This window comes from Artemia franciscana, chromosome 13 (assembly GCF_032884065.1).
Source record: "Artemia franciscana chromosome 13, ASM3288406v1, whole genome shotgun sequence".
NCBI classification, from domain to species: Eukaryota; Metazoa; Arthropoda; class Branchiopoda; order Anostraca; family Artemiidae; genus Artemia; species Artemia franciscana.
The window spans coordinates 23,707,887-23,727,363 of record NC_088875.1 but is presented as its reverse complement, the minus strand read 5'-3'; the positions used below and the strand labels follow the sequence as shown (position 1 = coordinate 23,727,363).

General features: G+C 35.4%; 1 protein-coding gene across 1 annotated transcript; it reads left to right on the top strand.

Annotated features, from left to right (window-relative positions):
* Positions 1–1,664: 1,664 nt before the first annotated feature.
* On the top strand, positions 1,665–17,630 carry LOC136034685 (protein MON2 homolog). The gene is made up of 3 exons (XM_065716008.1): positions 1,665–1,728; positions 4,581–4,775; positions 17,351–17,630. The coding sequence occupies exons 1-3, from the start codon at positions 1,693–1,695 to the stop codon at positions 17,366–17,368; spliced, it is 249 nt and encodes an 82-aa protein (XP_065572080.1). The 5' UTR covers positions 1,665–1,692; the 3' UTR covers positions 17,369–17,630.
* The last annotated feature ends 1,847 nt before the right edge of the window (positions 17,631–19,477 follow it).

Sequence of the window (19,477 nt, the reverse complement as noted above, 5' to 3'; positions counted from 1 at the left end):
TGAGAGAAAAGTAAGAAGAAGGGGCAGGGGGGGATGAGAGATTTGGTGGCCGTGGTACTCGCCAGGCTTGCCCCTTAAATTACGGGGACAAGGTAATCAGCCTTCAACGCTTGCCTCATTTCTCTCGAATGGAAGCCCAAGAAGAATAGTGGTTCTATACGTGTTTTTCCAGTTTTAAATTTCTGGAGCGGAACATTACAAAAAGAAAAGATACAGTTATCAAGACTACATCAAAAAAATTTGCAAAAGGTGCGATAAAGCAGGCACAGGAAGTGTGCAAAAGTGCCTTAAAATTTGATATTCTTGAAAGGCGCAGGGCTTCGCATCCAAGCGTAACATTTTTGGCAGATTTCCATGATCTGTTGAGTGGTTTTTTAGCACGCAAGGAGGATCCATCCTCTTTGTTATTGTTGATCTTTATGATGTACCATCTATCCCTAATGAACCAAGCACTATTGTAGCAGCTTGCTTAAACGAGTGCGTGTGGATGCTAAATTTTCTCGTTGAAAAGCAGGAAACCTCGATACAGCCCTCAGGCCCTGTAGTCTGACCCCCAGTGCAAGCTAAAGTGCAACCTTCTGTTCCTGTTGTGTTGATCAATGTTCTGAGCAGCTTGAGTATTCGAAACCTAGTTAATACACGAAATTTTGAGGAAAACTTGGTTCTGCTGACTAGGTCCAGCATATTGTGGCTAAAATAAACAAGATAGTAGTACATCTGTTTGACGAACAATCAGCGGTTGCTGCTGTTTCCACAATACCGAACATGCTAAATATTCGAACGAAAGTAGTGAGGCACGAGTATGCCGGCATTATCAGGATGGACCAAGACAATGACCTTTCACAAATACCTATTCTTGTCAACAGTGTGAATAGCACGACTAGATTCGGTAATACGTCCGTTGTCAATTTAGAATTTATATCAAAAGATAAATTACATCGTGGTATTAGGCACCGAATCAATATTGAATATTGTTTGTTATAAGTCACTTTGCCGATCGAGAAGGCTTTTTGCCGATCGACCAAACAGTCCTACCAATAAAAACTATAATAATTAAATTACAAATGCCACCATATGTAGAATTTCAATTATAAAAAAAGATGACGTTACTGCGATAGGGATTGCATTGATAAATCATTGCCTGTTTTATACTTCTTTTCTACCATATAAAAAAATTTGAATTCCTGTTAAAAGGGATTAAAGGCCACCTTCCGTGAATGACTTCTGCTAGGAGACTGCTCTAAGTATTGACTATTTCCTGGATGAAACTGTTCACATATATATTTCCAAGTTTTATTCCATAATTTTCTTGTGAATATTTTCATTTAACGAACAAGTTTGCAAAGAATTCCTCTTTTCACCTTCACTATGCCAGGGGCCACACCAACAACTTCTTTGAAAAAGATTAATGCCAAACTCTTATGAAAGAGTCGACTATTTGTTGGAAATAAATTTAAAATAAACAAATAATGAATTGGTCAAGCGAAAAAGTCATAAGGGTCACAGCAAATGCACAAATATGCTTGCTAAGTATACGATTTTTAAACGTTTTCTGTTTCAAAAATTAATGAACTACTATAATTATCAATATATCGCGTTTTGTGTAGTATATTGAACATTTTTTGTAATAGGAGAGTCTTCTGGAAATGACTGAATGAAATGACTAGAACTTTTGGCCTAGAATTATTGGAAATGATCTTGTCTACATACCCAGCAGTTTTCTTCAGTGTAAGTAAGATTCTAAGAGTAATGAGTGGTTAAGTTTGAATCTATGAATACCCAGTATTTTGAATGGGGGAAAAGGAGGGAAGAGATTTAACATGATAAAGGACTTTTAGTCTTTTTAGCCATTGAATAACTGAAAAGTGTAGCTAAAGGGGTGCGAACATCAAAGTCAATAATTATCCTCCTTTGAGTACTGTCATCGCATTAAATCATGGAAAGCACCGTATGAAAACAAAGGAAAACTGCTATGGCTTATTTAAGATATATATATATATATATATATATATATATATATATATATATATATATATATATATATATATATATATATATATATATATATATATATATATATATATATATATGTGTGTGTGTGTGTGTGTGTGTGTGTGTGTATATATATGTGTATGATTTTTGTTGCAAAGGAATAAGTCTCTATTACCCCTGCTGAGCTTTTAATTTTTGCGATTAAAAAAAAATCATTGTGATTACTTTTTTTTAAAGAAGGGAAATACCTTCTATGTTTAGAGGGGAGGTGGGAGCTTCTGTTTGGAGTACCAATGATCCTGTCCTTTTCAGGCTTTAACCCAGAATCATGTTGACATAATGCCAACAGTTTTTCTCTGAATAAGCTCAGGCCAGGGTGACCAAAGACTGATGGACCATCTTTTTCTGTGACTTTAAATGTAACACATATTCTCTATTGTTTCATAATTGGATTGCCACTTGTTGAGAATCTCCTCAGTGATATATCGGTGATGAAGTAAATTAAGTCCTTGTTTTCCCTGACGGAATGGCAGATGTCATCATTGAAATGCTATGTGGTTGCATTCGCTATATTTTTTACGGCATGTCCTCATGAGGGTTTTCTTGGATTATCCTAGCTACTGATATAACTAGATACAGTCTTGCTTTGTACATCCCATTGATTTTTGAAAATCCGGGGCTATATTAGCAATATGGCTGGCAAGGTGTGTCAGGGAAAAGCAGGGGTGAATGCCTTCTTTGTTCAAATAACGTTCAACAGGGATAAATCCTTTTATTAGACAGTGAAAACAATGACAAAATCTCTGGGTTTTGACAAAATGTCCAGAGATTTCGTCATTTACAGAGATCACTGTCAAATAAAAGGATTTATCTCCATTAAACTCTTATTTCTATGTAATGTAGAGGCATTGTGGTCTTCGAATATACCTAAGGGTTTGTTTGTTGGATGGAAGCATAGTTTCGGGTGAATTGGTTAATGTAATTATTTGTTAATAGGGAGGGTTGTTGCGACCAGGAGCCGGATAATTGCATGTCTTTTTCTCTTTTTTTTTTTGATGGTAGTACATATGTCTGAAATACTTCATTGTGTAAGGATTTCATGTTTTGTGAACTAGCGAAAGCTTAAGGGGGGCTGAAAAATCTTTGAAAATCTTAATTTTTGGTGAAGTGTCAATTGCTAATCTGGAAATGTATGCATTTACCTTTTTTTCAAAAGCTTTCTTGGACTGTGTCTCCCCTTTTCTGGTCAGAACATAGAGAGGCTCAGATACAGATACAGAGGCTCACATTTCGGTCTATTTATCTGAAGAGGGACACGCCAAGAACCTAGTGCTTAGAAAATATCTTCATTTCGCCCTGCCAAATGAGTCAACTCCTGTTAAGCGCATACAACTGTAGTCTTGGCAATTCGGTATTCCTTGCGTTCTGTGATTTGTATCGAAAAGTTGCAGTGAAAGTTAAAATTAGTTTATCGAGTGGGGCAAAATATCCCTCTACTATTATCTCAGTTGGACAAGGGATTCGTCAAGGAGCTATCTCTTTGTCACCTCTTTCCAATTATAGTGCAGTTAAGGCTCAGCACATAGTTAAACCGAGCTTTGTGTATCTTGGTCAAGATCTTTATTTATTGATTATTGTTTTTTTCCCATTTTAAAGAGTTTTATGGCATTGAAAAGCTCATATGAGAAAATAGGTCTCTCTTTCAACGAGACTAAAACAGAGTTTATTGTCTTCAATCGTAAAGGAAGTGTGCCTGCCCTAGAAGTAAAACTTTGTGGCAAGATCATTCCATTTGAAATTATGTTCCCAGTACCGTTTCCCGTTTAAAGACTCTGTTCATTACTTCAATAGAAGGCACAAAAGTGGCTCACAACCTGGAAGTGGAACCAGGTTGAAGTACAGCGAAACTTCAAATATTGTTAATCCATTGAATATATACATTGAAAATAGCGTTGATGTATTGAATATAGGCAGAAACTAAGGTATTGGTTCATTTGTGGCTTTGTCGGTCAACCCTCTCATATATTCTTAAAAATGTATAATTACATTAAACAAATTATTTTATATCATATAACAATTTACTTATGCAATTTTTTTATTAATGCAGTACCTTATGTATTTTTTTTATTTTGCAATCAATTGCCTTGATTGCAAAATACTTAACTACATTAATGACGTTAATTATTTATATAGTTAATTAGTTATATTAATTATATAGTAATTGATAAAATTAATTATCAGTAATATTAATCATCTAATAAATAATATAATTGTATTTTTTAATCTAATAATTAAACATTATGATCATATTTTTATAATTTATAATAATTATGTTTTGGCACCTGTGTCAGTTTTGCCCCTATTGGTGCTGTATCCTTTACAGGTGTCATCGCTGGATCCAATGTAAAAAAAAGTAAGCTGCATTGAAAAGAAAAAAAGAGAAAGGAAAAGTAGTAATGGATGTACTGAAAAATACAAGGAAAAAGCAACAAAAACGTCATGTAGAGGTTTTAAAGGGAGGTGGTTGGAAATATATTTATGTATTTTACCCTATAACTTAGGTTTACAATACATTATTTCTTTTTTAGCACCCAGAGTTTGTGTTTCTACTTAAAGAGCGTGTTTGTGCGTTAGTAATCAAGCTTTTTTCGCCGAATGTTAAGCATCAATCCAGAAGTAGTCCTGCTCAGCAAGCTGCCTCTCAAGATAAGCCCTACTACCCTGTTAGCCTACGGCTTTTAAGACTCGTCACTGTTCTTGTTCAGAAGTACTACAAAATATTGGTAAGTCGTAAGTTATTGTTAATTAGGATAATTAAATTGAAAAACAAGAAATTTCAAAGAAAAGTAAAGTGTTATAGTGTATGAAAACGACTTATTTCTACGGTTAGAAAAAAAAAGCTACATTGAGTGAAACTTGAGACGAACAGAAATTGCATTGATTGAAGTGAGGAATTAAAGAATAAATCAAATCAATGAATTGATTGAATAAAGGAAACCTTAAGCGAACAGAAATGAAAATAAATAGTAAAGTCAGATTTAAAACGAACAAAACTATTTCTAATAAGAGCTGGGCTACCCCTTCACATCCCCTAAAAACTAGCGTGTCATTTCTGCATTAAAGAAGTAAACAGATTGCTTCGAAAATTGTCAAGTGGTGTTTTAATAAATCTATTTAGTTACGAATTTCCTATACATGAATTTATTCTAAGAATCAGTTTTCCCTTGAATCTTGATTAGTTTAACTATTTTTATTGAGAGATTTTTTGACAGATTTTTTAATTATTTTAAATTATTTTTATAGTATAAATTACTATAAACAAGAGTTTGGAAACTTAATTCAGTACTTTCTGTCATAGCACCGACCACTTAAGAAGTGAAGTTAGGTTATCCAAATGAAATATACCTAATTATGAGTATAAAAATAATACTTTAGAAAGAAATCTGTGTTTAGACAGAAACTAAACACAGAAACCGGTTTACAGTACGTCAATGGATGAACAACTTCAGTGGTCAGCGCTATAACAGAAAAGTACCCTAAATTCTATTACTGCTACTACTGCTGCTACTACGACTACTACTGTTACTACTTCTACTACTACTACTACTCCTTCTACCACTGCTACTAATACTGTTGCTATGGATAAACAGATAGATTATATATATATAAAGGTATACCTAGGTGATTTATAAAATATTTCTTTTTTGTATTCGAATAAGAATAACTTTATGGAAACTTGTAAATAATTTCAGAGGATGATTTTAAATACTAGCAGAGTTATAATTTAATATATCTGATTTTGGTCAAACATTAAAATAATTTTTTCTTAACGAGCGAATGAGGATGAGGAAGTTTTGTTGAATTTTGGCATCAGCTTTAAGACTAGAAATAGCTTTTACTCTGTTTGGATTTTAAATTTTAATAGGATGTAGCCTCCTGTCTAGGAATACACAAAAAGTCAGATAGAATTTGAAGAAAAATTGAAAGGTATTGGGAAGAAATCAATACTGTACAGGCTCAAAAAATTTCTGTTGAAAAAATTCTGAAAGACACTTGTGACAGTAGCGATTACGATGGTTGTAAGCAGATTTGAATAGCGAATCAATCGCCTTTTAATTTAAAAATTTCGAGTGAAGTATGTTATGTAATATTAAGCCAGTCATCACTTATTATATATATATATATATATATATATATATATATATATATATATATATATATATATATATATATATATATATATATATATATATATATATATATATATTAAAAATTTCGAGTGAAGTATGTTATGTAATATTAAGCCAGTCACCACTTAATGCACACCTTTTTGGGGTGGGGGAAATAAACAGTAATTAAAACAAAGGCTATTCATTCCAGTGCCCCTGCTAGGTTCCAATGACCGGCTAGTGCAATAAATTGCTAGTTTTTTTTTCAGATTTTTTTTTTTTTTTTGCTTTCCATTTGCAAAGCTGACTGGGAAGGGGAGTATTCAAGAAGGGGAATTTAAAAGCCTGTATGAGGATTTTCAACCTTGGGGATAGCAGCGGATGTAATCGCTATCCATGGACAATGGTATCTTGTACAGTCAGGGTTAGGAATTTACAGCCAGGTTTTTCACCAGAATAAACCTGGTGGAGCTTCGTGCCACCCCAACACCTAGTTGGTGGGGCGCTTCGCACCACCCCCCCCCCCCCAACCCCCCCGCGCGCGTAGGTCGTTACGCGCCATTGTAGTTATGTCCCTATGTGCCACCTGTGAATATATATGTATATATATATATATATTATTTATATATATATATATATATATATATATATATATATATATATATATATATATATATATATATATGTTTTTAACTACGTAAAACATGCGAATATATCAGTATTCGTTTGGCATTTGACCTGTGAGCATCGATAAAATTTTGAAGCAGGATTAAAGTTTGGAATAAATTACATTTGAAATACAGTGACTGACAGTGATTATTGAAGTTTCGCAATAAGTGAAATAAATACGCAATAAAGAAGGCTTGGATTGTTGGATGTCGGAGTACGGTGGGAAATAAGCCAGGCAGGTCCCACGTCCCATCGGGCCACTGACCACAAAGTGATTGCCACTGCTTGCGTGGGCCTGCCCCTATTTGAGATAAGTAAATTTCAATTAATTTTAAATAACGAAAATGTCTGTTCAACAGGAAACAAATCTGGATATTTTAGAGCGTCTGAAAAATATAGAAAACCAGCTTGGGGGCCTTTCTAAGCTCGCGTCGATAGCGGAAGAACTGCAAACCATATCCTCCCAAATAAAGAATAATGAGGCATCGCAATCGAAAACCACGGAGGATATCCAGAAAATAAAAGAAAAGATAGACGAATCGCAGAGGCGCGGAGAGTGGTTAGAAAAGAAGCAAAACAGTCAAACCTGATTTTTTATAATTTTAAACCCCTAAACCCACCTAGGGGATCACTTGCGGAGGAAATCAGTGAGGTCATTTCCGGCTGTTTGCCACAGATGGAGATCAGGAGATGGGACATAAATGGCGCATTCCGCTTGAACACTAAAAAACAAGGAGAAATCCGTCCAGTTTTAGTGAAGTTCACAACTAAATATTTGCGAGATTTGATTTTGCGAAACTCAGTTCGCTTCCTGAGTTGTGGTATCTCCCTAGCTCTGGATTATACACGGGCCGAGAGAATTGCTCGCAACGCTCTGAAACCACTTTTGCAGAAAGCAATCAAAGAGGACCGTGAGGTGAAATTCAGGGCCCTCGTTTATTTGTAGACGGTGAATTGTTCATGTATGAACATGAATCAGGAAATATTAGAAATAATGGAAGAAATAAAGCAAAAGAACTAGCGCAATCTCAAGTGCAAGAGTACACTGGATCAAACGCGGAAATGGAAAGCGAAGGTGGGGATCAAATGTCAGAGGTAAACTCGGATATTCGTAGCAGTAGTCTCACACACAACCAGGCTATTAGCCAGGCAGACGGTAAAAAACCCGGAATGAGCGGAGCCACGAGTAAACGAGGCTTAGAAGAGATAATCAGCCCCGAAGATCGTCACAGGCAGGATCGTCGGAACGTAACTCGTGACCAACCAGATCGAGGCCTTGGTCGAGAACCCCCACGCCGCTCACTCAGAAATAGACGAAGGAGCCCTTTCAGTTTCGAGGAATAGGAAGTAGGCCGTGTACAACAAATTCAGTTTATGACATGGAACGTCCAAGGCCTAATGAGTAAAAAACAACAGTGCCTAAATGAGTCTTTTCTGAAGTGTGATGTAACCTGTTTAATTGAGACATGGACCCCGCCCTCGGAGGATCTGTCGGTTAAAGATTACACAGTTTTCCGTGCTGACCGGCAAATTTCCCGTAATGCACGTTTTTACGGCGGAGTCGCGGTTTTTGTGAAAAAGCAGAGTTTCGAAGTTTGTCATAGAATAAAAAGTAAATCTGAGAACATTGTTTGGTTAAACCTTAAGTGTCATGATGGATCAAAGATTGTCCTGGGTTGCATATATGTTGCTCCACAGAATAGTAGTTATATGAAAGAAGATGCGTGGACTTTGATTGAAAATGAGTTGGAATATTTACAGAGAAAATATAGTGAAGAGTTTTTTGTTTTGATGGGTGATTTTAATGCTTATACGTCAGAAGAACCAGAAATTCCCCTTGTTTCTCTTTCAGGAAATGATTTGACGGCACTGAGGATTCCAGAGAGCTACAAAATTCCAAGGAGGAGCCAAGATGTGAAAAGAAAAGTTAACCAATGGGGAAGGAGGTTGTTGGGCATTTGCAGAGAATTTGGTCTAGTCATTGGAAATGGAAGGTTTGGAAATGATGCGGGACGCGGTGAGTTTACTTGCATTTCCGGAATGAATTTTAGTGTCATTGATTATGTTTTGGTGGACAGTAGGCTCGCACCTATTTCCCTAAGCCTTGAGGTAGTGCATTTTGCTGGTTCTGACCATTTTTCATTAATTTTTTTATTTTCAGTCGACAAATATTAGTAAAAATCAGCGGAATAGAGAAAAATTTAAGTATCAGACCTTTGGGACAGAAATGAGTAGCACTGGGTTGGTAAAATCAAGAATACAATGTGAGAGGGTGGAGAAAGATGTAACCCGAATAAAAAATTATTTTTGCTCGGAGCCGATGGTTCAACAGTTGAATGCCCTAGCATGTGAGATTGAGGAAAATACGGGAAATGTAAATGAAGTTTCTTCAAAATTCGCGGAGCTGATACGGAGTCCTTTACTTGAAAAGATGCAAAAAAAGGAGGAAACAAAAAAGTACGTTTTTCGACAATGAATGTGAACGGAAAAAAGAAGAATTAAATCACATGCTAGAATATGTTAAAAAATCCAAAAAGGAAACTGAAAAATTGGAATTGCTCCGACAGTATAGAAGTAAAAGAAAAGAATATAAACTAATGATAAAAATGAAGAAACTAGAGCTTCGATGGCGGGAACAAAATGAACTTGCGCATTTTTATAACACAAATGATCTCCGGGAATTCTGGAAAAGAGTTTCATCAAAAAAAAATGACTGCTCCCAAATGTATTCCACAGGAAGACGAGTGGCCCCCCTTCTTTGAGAAACTAGAAGCAGGTACAGCATCTGGCACACAACAGCCCCCACCCGATTTCGAAAAACTGGCAGAAGAAGTCGGAACCCCCTCTTGTGACCACACTGAATACCCCCTACTGGAAGAAGATTATCACCTTTGCCGCCAAATCCAGCGGGAAGAAGTAGAAGATGCCATAAAACAAACTAGGAGTGGGTCTGTGCCAGGACCAGATGGAATTCCAGTAAAGGCTTTGAATGTACTACAAGTAGTATTATTACCTCTGCTTGTGGGGTTGTATAACTTGGTTATGAAAGAAAAAAGGTGACCTGATCCTTGGAGGATATCTGTAGTTATCCCCCTATTTAAGAAAGGTGATGCAAGTTTGTGCGAGAATTACCGACCAATCAGCTCAGGAAACTGTCTTGGAAAAATTTTGGACAAAATCTTAAACAAAAGGTTGGAATTATGGCTGGATGAGAGGCAAATTCTGAAAGAAGAGCAAGCCGGTTTTCGTAAAGGATACTCACCATCTGATCGAATGTTTGTTCTAAATGCATTGATTAGTAAGTATTGCAAGGGAAACGGAAAGTTGTACGTGGCTTTTCTTGATTTAAGTAGAGCATTTGACAATGTTGACCGCATAATTCTGTTTAGAACGCTTTTAGGAACAGGAATTCCGTCACCCTTTTTAAGGGTTCTTCTCTCGATGTATTGTTTGACCAGAAATGTGGTAAAGATAGCAGGAAGCGGTATAACTAGAGTTTTTTTTAATGTAAAAGGTGTAAAACAGGGTAGTACCCTATCACCGAAACTTTTTGCTATTTTTATAAATGATCTTGCCGAATACCTTGAAAAAAGGTGGGCGCCAGTTGTACACCTTGGAAATAAAGTATTATCATTACTATTATTTGCCGATGATATTGCCTTGGTCGCCGGATCTAATTCAGAACTACAAACTCTGTTAGATTTAACAGCTGAATATTTAGAGGAAAAGAAACTGGAAATTAACATAAAAAAGACAGAGGTGATGATTTTTTGCCGTAGACAATCAACAGGAAATAAAGATGAGGAAAGTTTTAATTTGAATGGTGAAGCTGTGAAGGTTGTGTCTCAGGCAATATATTTAGGATTCCATCTAACATCGAACGGAAGATGGAGCAATCACATTTCGAAGATGGCAAATCGAGGAAAAGCAGCAATGGCAACGCTGTTAAGGAACAGTAATCTGCCGGGAATAGGTGACTTAAAGATGCACAAAAACGTGTTCAACTCAAAAATAAGGCCAATCCTCCACTATGGAGGGGAAGTATGGGGCCTAGAAGGGGCAAACTCATTAGAAACTCTACAGCAACAATATTATAAACGAATGCTAGGTCTGCACGCCACAACTCACACACTTTTCATCAAGGGAGATTTGGGACTCTTCTCCATGAGAAAACATAGACAGATCCAATTAATTAAGTTTTGGCTGAAAATACTGCAATGTCCCTCCTCAAGACTCATCAGAGCAGCATATGATGAATTACTTACCCTGGGACAAAAATCGTCATGGCACTTCCATGTCAAAAAACTACTGGACAGCACAGGTCTATCGTATGCATGGAATGAAGGAGAGGGTCCAATCTCAGATCAAAAAGCCTTTCTGTCAGAGATCCAAACAAGGCTGGAAGACCAAGAAATTCAGAAATGGTGGAGTGACCTTAGCCAGTCGGAAAGCTTAAGTTCTTACTATAAGGTGAAAGAAAATTATGGTGAAGAGCTATATTTTAAATTAGGGATTCCAAAAGAATCTCTGAGGTCTTGGATGCAGGTGCGAGCAAACTGTCTCCCTCTTCACAGTATTTGGAAAAATAGGTGCCACCCGGAAATGCGGTATACTTGCCCAATTTGCGGAAATCTTGATGGGCTAGACCATTTTCTTTTCAGGTGTCAGGGGCTAAAAGAGCTAAGAGGGAGCTTTCTTGGGGTGGGTGGGCGTGAGCCCCTTCTTGGAACTTTGAAGTCGACTTCAAAAATTAATATAGTAGCAGTGGCGAATTTTGTCCGGAAGGGTCTTGTTATTCGAAAGTCGATTGTTACATAATTTTGTTTGTTTGTTGTTTTATATGTATGTATACGGCCTGAAAAATGGCTTTAAATACAGTCATTCATTCTTTCATATACAACATCTTTCGCTGTCCCATTGTCTGTGCATATAAATATATTGTCAGGTTTACTGACTCTTGAACATACAACATATAATTGTCCATGGGAAAAACAATCCGTATTCAGATCTATACCTCATTATTCTAATGACGTGTCCCTTTGTCCCGGTCGTCATTTATATTCCCTGTGTCCCGGTCGTCATTTGTGTCCCGGTGTCCCAGTTTGTAATTTCTCTTTGAGTGTCCCGGTCGTCATTTATATTCCCTGTGTCCCGGTCGTCATTTCTGTCCTGGTGTCCCGGTCGTCATTTATATATCCTGCCTGTGCCCCCGGCGTCCCCGTTGTAGTTGTGTCCCTGTGTCCCGGTCATGATTTGTGTCCGGGTGTCCCAGTCTGTAATTACTCTTTGAGGTTCCCGGTCGTCATTTATATTCCCTGTGTCCCGGTATGTAATTTCATCAGGTGACAAACACGACGTCAGTCGACAAACAACTTCATGACGCATACAGCTCAATCCTTATAATGACGTCAGTCGACACACAAACATTACGTCACTCGACACACACACACACAGACGACCTATTTATATATATATACATATATATATATATATATATATATATATATATATATATATATATATACATATATATATATATATATATATATATATATATATATATATATATATATATATATATATATATATGTATATATATATATAGATATATATATATATATATATATATATATATATATATATATATATATATATATATATATATATATATATATATATATATATATATATATATATATATATATACATATATATATAGATATATATATATATATATATATATATATATATATATATATATATATATATATATATATATATATATATATATATATATATATATATATATACATATATATATTGAAGAAAAAGCTAATAAAATATATGTAGCACCACAAGTTTCCTTATTTTATGCTCTTTCTAAATGTAATGCTTACTTTCTGACAATGCACCCTGGACCTTCTTATTGGCCCTTATATATACCCCTAATGATATATTTATTTGTTGTTTCTCGTCTTGCGGTGCGTCGTATAGCAAACAGTTCTATTATTGACTTGGTGAAATCCATTTTAACCTGAGTGATTACAGTAGAATAGTGGATGAAATATTAATGAAAATGATTTTTAAATTTGGATAACAATGGAAAATTATGCATGATAATCTAATTAACAGAAACATGCTGCACATTATAAAGTAATTAATTCATGTTTTAGTGTTTGTTTTTATTTTTTCCTAAATGCTAGGACGATATGTGGAAACACCAGGGGGGAATGCATTGTAGAAAAACAGCCATGATATTTGGAAAGAGTATAAAATAAGGAATCTGATTGTACTACTTATGTTCTATTCAATTTTTTGCTTCAGATTAGTCCTAACTTTAGAGTATCTCCAAGAAAATGGAGAATTACAATCCCTCATCTTGAGAAAAATCATTTTCGTATGGGAAGCAGTGGTGTGCCCCTCTCCCTTTCATCAGGGATTGTATGTTGCAAACCAGTGTTCGTGGATTGTTAGGAGAGGGTTCATTTGAAAAGAATAAATGGAGAAGGTACTCTCCTTTTCGGATTATTCTTTTATTTTGCTATCGTCTTGTATTCTTTTTCGGTTTCTATTCTCTCTTTTTCTTCTTTTTTCGCTTTCCATTTACTTTAATTAATTTTTCTTCTCATTATATATATTGTTCTTAATAATTGATTTACTGGTAATAATGGGGAAAAGTAGCTCTTACCAACTTGCTAACTTTTCACCTAAATTCTTATCGAAAGGTTACTTATGATCAGGGTGAAAAGTTTGCTTTAGCGTTTTCTTAGAATTTCTGAAAGTTCTGATGTTTTTGGGGTGAGGACAAACCCCCTTACTTTTACTTCTGTGTAAAAGGCGGTTTTAATTCTATTGACATCATTCTTTTGTGTGTTTTGTTAGTTTTTAACAAAACTAACAAAACACAGTGTATGATTTTACAGTGTGATTTACTTCTATTTTGTCATCAATAAATGAAGTTCTCACCCTTTTTAGGTTTAGCTTATGCTCATTTTTTTTTTCTTGCTACTTTAATAAATTTTTTGCCTTTTGTTATTATTTTTGTTCAATTTATTTAATCAATTATTGTCATTCAGTATTCATTTTTATTGCTAACAAGCCCCCCCGCGCGCGTAAGTTGTTACGCGCCATATTAGTTACGCACCATTGTAGTTATATATATATATATATATATATATATATATATATATATATATATATATATATATATATATATATATATATATATATATGTGTGTGTGTTTTTAACTACGTAAAACTTCCGAATATACAACATCCTTCGCTGTCCTATTGTCTGTGCATATAAATAGATTGTCGGGCTTACCGACTCTTGAACATGCAATATATAATTGTCCGTGGGAAAAACAATCCGTATTCAGATCTATACCTCATTATTCTAATGATTGCCCTTGAACTTTGTTGATGGTGATTGCTAATCTAACATTCCCTGTGTCCCCGTCTCCCTTTGTCCCGGTCGTTATTTGTGTCCCGGTGTCCCAGTCTGTAATTTCTCTTTGAGTGTCCCGGTCATCATTTGTGTCCCGGTGTCCCGGTCTGTAATTTCGTCAGTCAAGAAACATGACGACAGTCGACAAACAACTTCATGACGACATACAACTCAATCCTTATAATGACGTCAGTCGACAAACATGACATCAGTCGACACACAAACATGACGTTAGTCGACAGAAATACAAACAAACAACTTATTTATATATATATAGATTACAAATCGTAACAGGATATATATTGCTTGTAATCTACAGAGGTATATACTCCTATAACTGTTACCCCGAACTTTTTGGTCATAAAATTAGCGATTAGTATTCTGTTATACCTTCCCATCATAAACAAGACTTACCAGTTTCCTTATTCATAATGAGCCCTACTCCCTGTCTTATGTACCCCATCCTTCCTGCCTGAGTAAACATTTTCTATATCACCTAGTTTCATGCATCCTACCCTTGGGATATGAGTTTCTGAAACTCCTATTAAGTCCAGTTTGAATCGTCTGAATTCGTCAGTCAAAATGTCGATAGGATAGTTATTTTTTAACGTCGTAACATTCCAAGTTCCAATTTTCATGTTCTTTAAATCATTGAAATTATTTTGACCTCAGGAAAAACAATGGTCCCGGATACCAGTACAGGGTGGGGACCGACACATCTTCTCAAGTCTACACTGAAGTGCTTAGAACGGGCAGCAGGAAGTCCCTGGGACCTCCAGCATGAATGGAGGCTTTGTGCGACTCTAATCCGACTGGTCTCCTATAACCAAAGCGAAACGCTTTCTTTAGCATTTTTTTTAGTGACACTGTAAAGAGTTGCTGTTTTTTGGTGTGTTGGTAGATGGTTCTTTCGTATATGAAAGGGACTTCTTCCTCGTGAACGCCCCACTCTTTACGCTGAACTGTTTTAAAAAATAGAGTTAAGAGAAAGAGTCAGACTTTAGCGTGAAGAGCGGCGAGTTGATGAGGAACAGCCCCTTTCATATATGAAGTAATTTCTGTTCGTTTCATGTTTTAATGTCACTCCTTACTTTAAGATAAGAAATACTTGTTTTTATTTAATTTAATTTCTGAACGTTTTTTAATCAATGCTTGTTTTGATTTATGCTCTCCGCAGATGAATAATTAAAACGAAATTTGCATTTTTTTTTTTTTTTTTTTGCTAAATGGCTTTCTCGTAGTTTTGATCGAATGATTTTGAGAAAAAAAAGGAGCGGAGAAGGAGGTCTAGTTGCCCTTCGATTACTTGGTTACCTAAAAAGGCAACAAGAACTTTAAATTTTTTACGAACTTTTTTATTAGTAAAATTATTAGTAAAAATAAATTTTATTAGTTAAAGATATACGTAACTTACAAATTAGCTTACGTAAGGAACTTCTGTGTTCTCATATTTTTATTACATATATGAGGGGGTTCACCCCCTCGTCAGTACCTCGCTCTTCACGCTAAAGCTTAAATTCTGTCCCGATTCCTTAAAAATGACCCCTCAATCACAAAAGCCGTAGAATAAATAGTTGAAATTTCTAAAAATACTTTAGCGTAAAGAGCGAGGTATTAGGAGGAGGTGAGCCCCTCATATGCGTAATAATTTCTGTTCCTTTTAAGTTTTAATGCTGCTCCTTACTTTCAGTTGAAAAAACTTTGAATATTTATTTTTTCATTTTTTTTTTAAATAATGCTAGAAAATCCTGCACTCTCTTCATGGAGATTTTCTTCCCCCATGACAAATTCCTCCATGAAAAGTTCCTCCTCACCCAGCATATCCCTCTGTTCTCAACCCCTGCCCCCACCCAAATGAAAACACCCCTGAAAACGTCTGTGCACTTCCCAATAATCATTACTATATGTAAGCACTTGTCAGTGTCTGTAACTTGTAGCCCCTCCCACGGGGACTGTGTAGGAGTAAGTCTTCCCAAAAGACATAGTTATAAGGATTTGCGACAACGCTGAATAAAATGGCTATCTCAGAATTTTGATCCGGTTACTTTGGGAAAATGATTAGCGTGGGACGGGGGCCTAGGTGCCCTTGAATTTTTTTGGTCACTTAAAAACGGCACTAGAACTTTTCATTTCCGTTAGAATGAGCCCTTTTGCAACATTCTAGGACCACTGGGTCGATACCATCACCCATGAAAAAAAAATAAACACGCATCTGTGATCTGCCTTCTGAAAAAAAAAATACAAAATTCCACATTTTTGTAGATAGGGGCTTGAAACTTCTACAGTAGGGTTCTATGACTATTTGGGGTTGTTTTCCCCTATTTTCTAAAATAAAACAAATTTTCTCATGCTCGTAACTTTTGATGGATAAGACTAAACTTGATGAGGCTTATATATTTAAAATCAGCATTAAAATGCGATTCTTTTGTTGTAGCTATTGGTATCAAAATTCCATTTTTTTGAGTTTTGGTTACTATTGAGCCGGGTCGCTCTTTACTACAGTTCGCTACCACGAACTGCTTGATAAAGTTGGAGGACAAGCAATATAAACAAAGATATTTTATTTCAAATGACAATACAATTAAGTATGTAAATACAAAGAAGGATAGAAGGTAAGGAAAATTAATTTTCCTGTTATCGGTGCTAGATGATTAATCTTATAAGTACGGCTCTCGTAGTTGGAAGCCCCCGTGGAACTCTGGGATCAAAGCATCCATGAAGAATCCTTTCAGCTTGGGAAAAATCTTTTCGGTCCAAAAGCCTGGATCGCGGTCTATCTTTTCAATATAGAAGTCCTTCTGGATAAAAATCATGAAAAAGCAAGTATCTAGCTGAGCACATTCAAGCTGACATTGTACTTGGTAAAATTAGTCGTGGCCTCGTTTAGGTTAACCAGTCCATTTAATCCAACTTCCATGCAACAGTCCGCCTTAGCCTCTTTTCGGTTCTTTATCTACTCCCCTATCCCCAAATTTTTCGCAGTTGCATGCCTCACTTTGATTTAATTTTTCCCGTGATTTCGGCTTTGTGTGCACAACTTTACTGAAGGCTCCTGACTATTTCTTATTTCTAGGTTTCTTCATTGCATTGAAATAATTTATGAAAATTTCACACTATTATCAAGCAGCTGATTATACCAGCTTGTCATTTTGGTCTCTTGGGAGTATTATCGGCGATCTGAGACGATTCTTTCTGGCAACCGACTTGTAAAAATTTCAGGTAGCTGAAAATATTCTATGGGACTGTTAGAAAACAGGAAAATACATCGAAAAATGGTTCCAATCATCTTACAGGTTATTGTTTTCTGCTCATGATAGTACCAATTTTGTTCCAAAAGCAATATCCTTCATAGAATACACTTGTGAAAAAGACTTAGATATTTTCTAAGATTTCTAAGCAATTAGAGGAAATAGAGCAAAATCCTTTCAAATATTTTGTAGCATCTTCAAGAAGCTACGGCCTGATATTAAAAGCGGCATCTTCCGCCAATGAATACTTGAGTACTTTTTAAATATAAATTTTTAATTTAACATGGAATTTTTGAGTTCCGTCAGTTCACTTAATCACGGCCTTAACCCCTCTTGCACAACATAGAACATTCCCTTGCTGGCAATTGCAGATGAAAAGTATGCATATATTCATCTTGTTTGAGTCAAAATCTTGTAAGACTTTTAACCTGTGTTATTGGAGGTAAAATTTGGCTCTGCAGCCCCTCTAATAACACTGCAAACCAACTTTGTATCTAAAAGCTATGGAGATTCTTTTTTCCAATCAGCTTTAAACTTATGACATAATTACCTGCTTATTTCCATACATGCATATATTATGAGTTGATGCCTCCGTTTGTATATAGCATGGTCCTGTCTAAATTTTTTTTTTTTACTCCAAATAGGTGCTGTCTTGTCATATCTGATGAAAGTGGAACTACTGTACTATTTTTTTAGGAGGGGGGGGGGTATACAGGAATTTGTTGATAGTGTTTCAGAATGTATAAAAGTTAATTTTCACAAAATTGTTTGGATTATTATTTAAACCTTCTCTGTATGCATACTCTTAGTTGTTTTCTAATTTTTTTATATATATATATATATATGCCTATATTTAGCTATTTGCCAAACATACGCATCCATTATGCAAAGTCACAAAGTTTTATTGCTTTTCATCACTGTTCAAGAGTAGTTTATAATTTTTCTACAGTATTTCCTTTCTCTTTTTTTCAGTTATAGAGAGCATAGAACGGTTGTGATTATTGGTGGAGGCATCAGTGATCTAAGTGCAGCATTTCGTATCTCCCAGCTAAAGCCTGGGTTAAAAATTGCAATTTTAGAGTCATCACCAAGAGTTGGTGGTTGGATTGCATCTAATAGGTATGAGGATGGTACAATTTTTGAGCATGGTCCTAGGACTTTACAACCTGTTTGAGAATCTGGGGCAGCAACTTTAGGACTTGTTGAAGCTTTAGGTAAGAATTACTCAGCAAGTGTAAACCAGTTTATGCTCAATGCCCTAGAACACTCCCAGCTACCATTGCCTTGATTCTTTTTCATAGTTTCGATTCAAAATATCTTTAATCTTCTTCATTTTTAATACAAAATAATTATCATAAAAAAGAGAGCTAAGGAAATCTTTACTTGAACTCGAACTGGAACCGAACTTGAAAATGAAACACCCAAAGTGCAGAGCTTGTTTTGTTAATCAAACTACTAAAATACTACTTCTCTATGGCGAAAAAAAGGATCTTTAAGCTCACTAGAGGGCAAAACTCTTAGTTCTTGAGTATTTAAAATAATTAAAAGATTTTTTCCTCTAATTTGAAATGTAAAGAGTTTAATAGGGCTGATATAAAGTGATTGGCACACGCGATTTTATACAGCCGCTGGTTTGGTCAAAACAGAAACAGTTAAAAAAAACAACAATCCGTATCTGTTTTTTGGTTGATTCTTTATTTTTTTTCTTTATGAAAAACAGAAACATACTTTTATGAAAGAAAGACCAATATAATGGATGTTTTCATTCTTTTAGCTTTTTTAGGCTTATGAGAATAAAATACTGATAATAAGAAAGGACAAAATATACAAAAACACCAAACATTTATCATAAATTAAAATTTATTACTTATAAGAATTCGACTTCAAGTGGCTTTGTAGTCATTCGTAAGCACTGCTTTCAAGTAAAGTACACATCAATGCTAAGTGCGCTC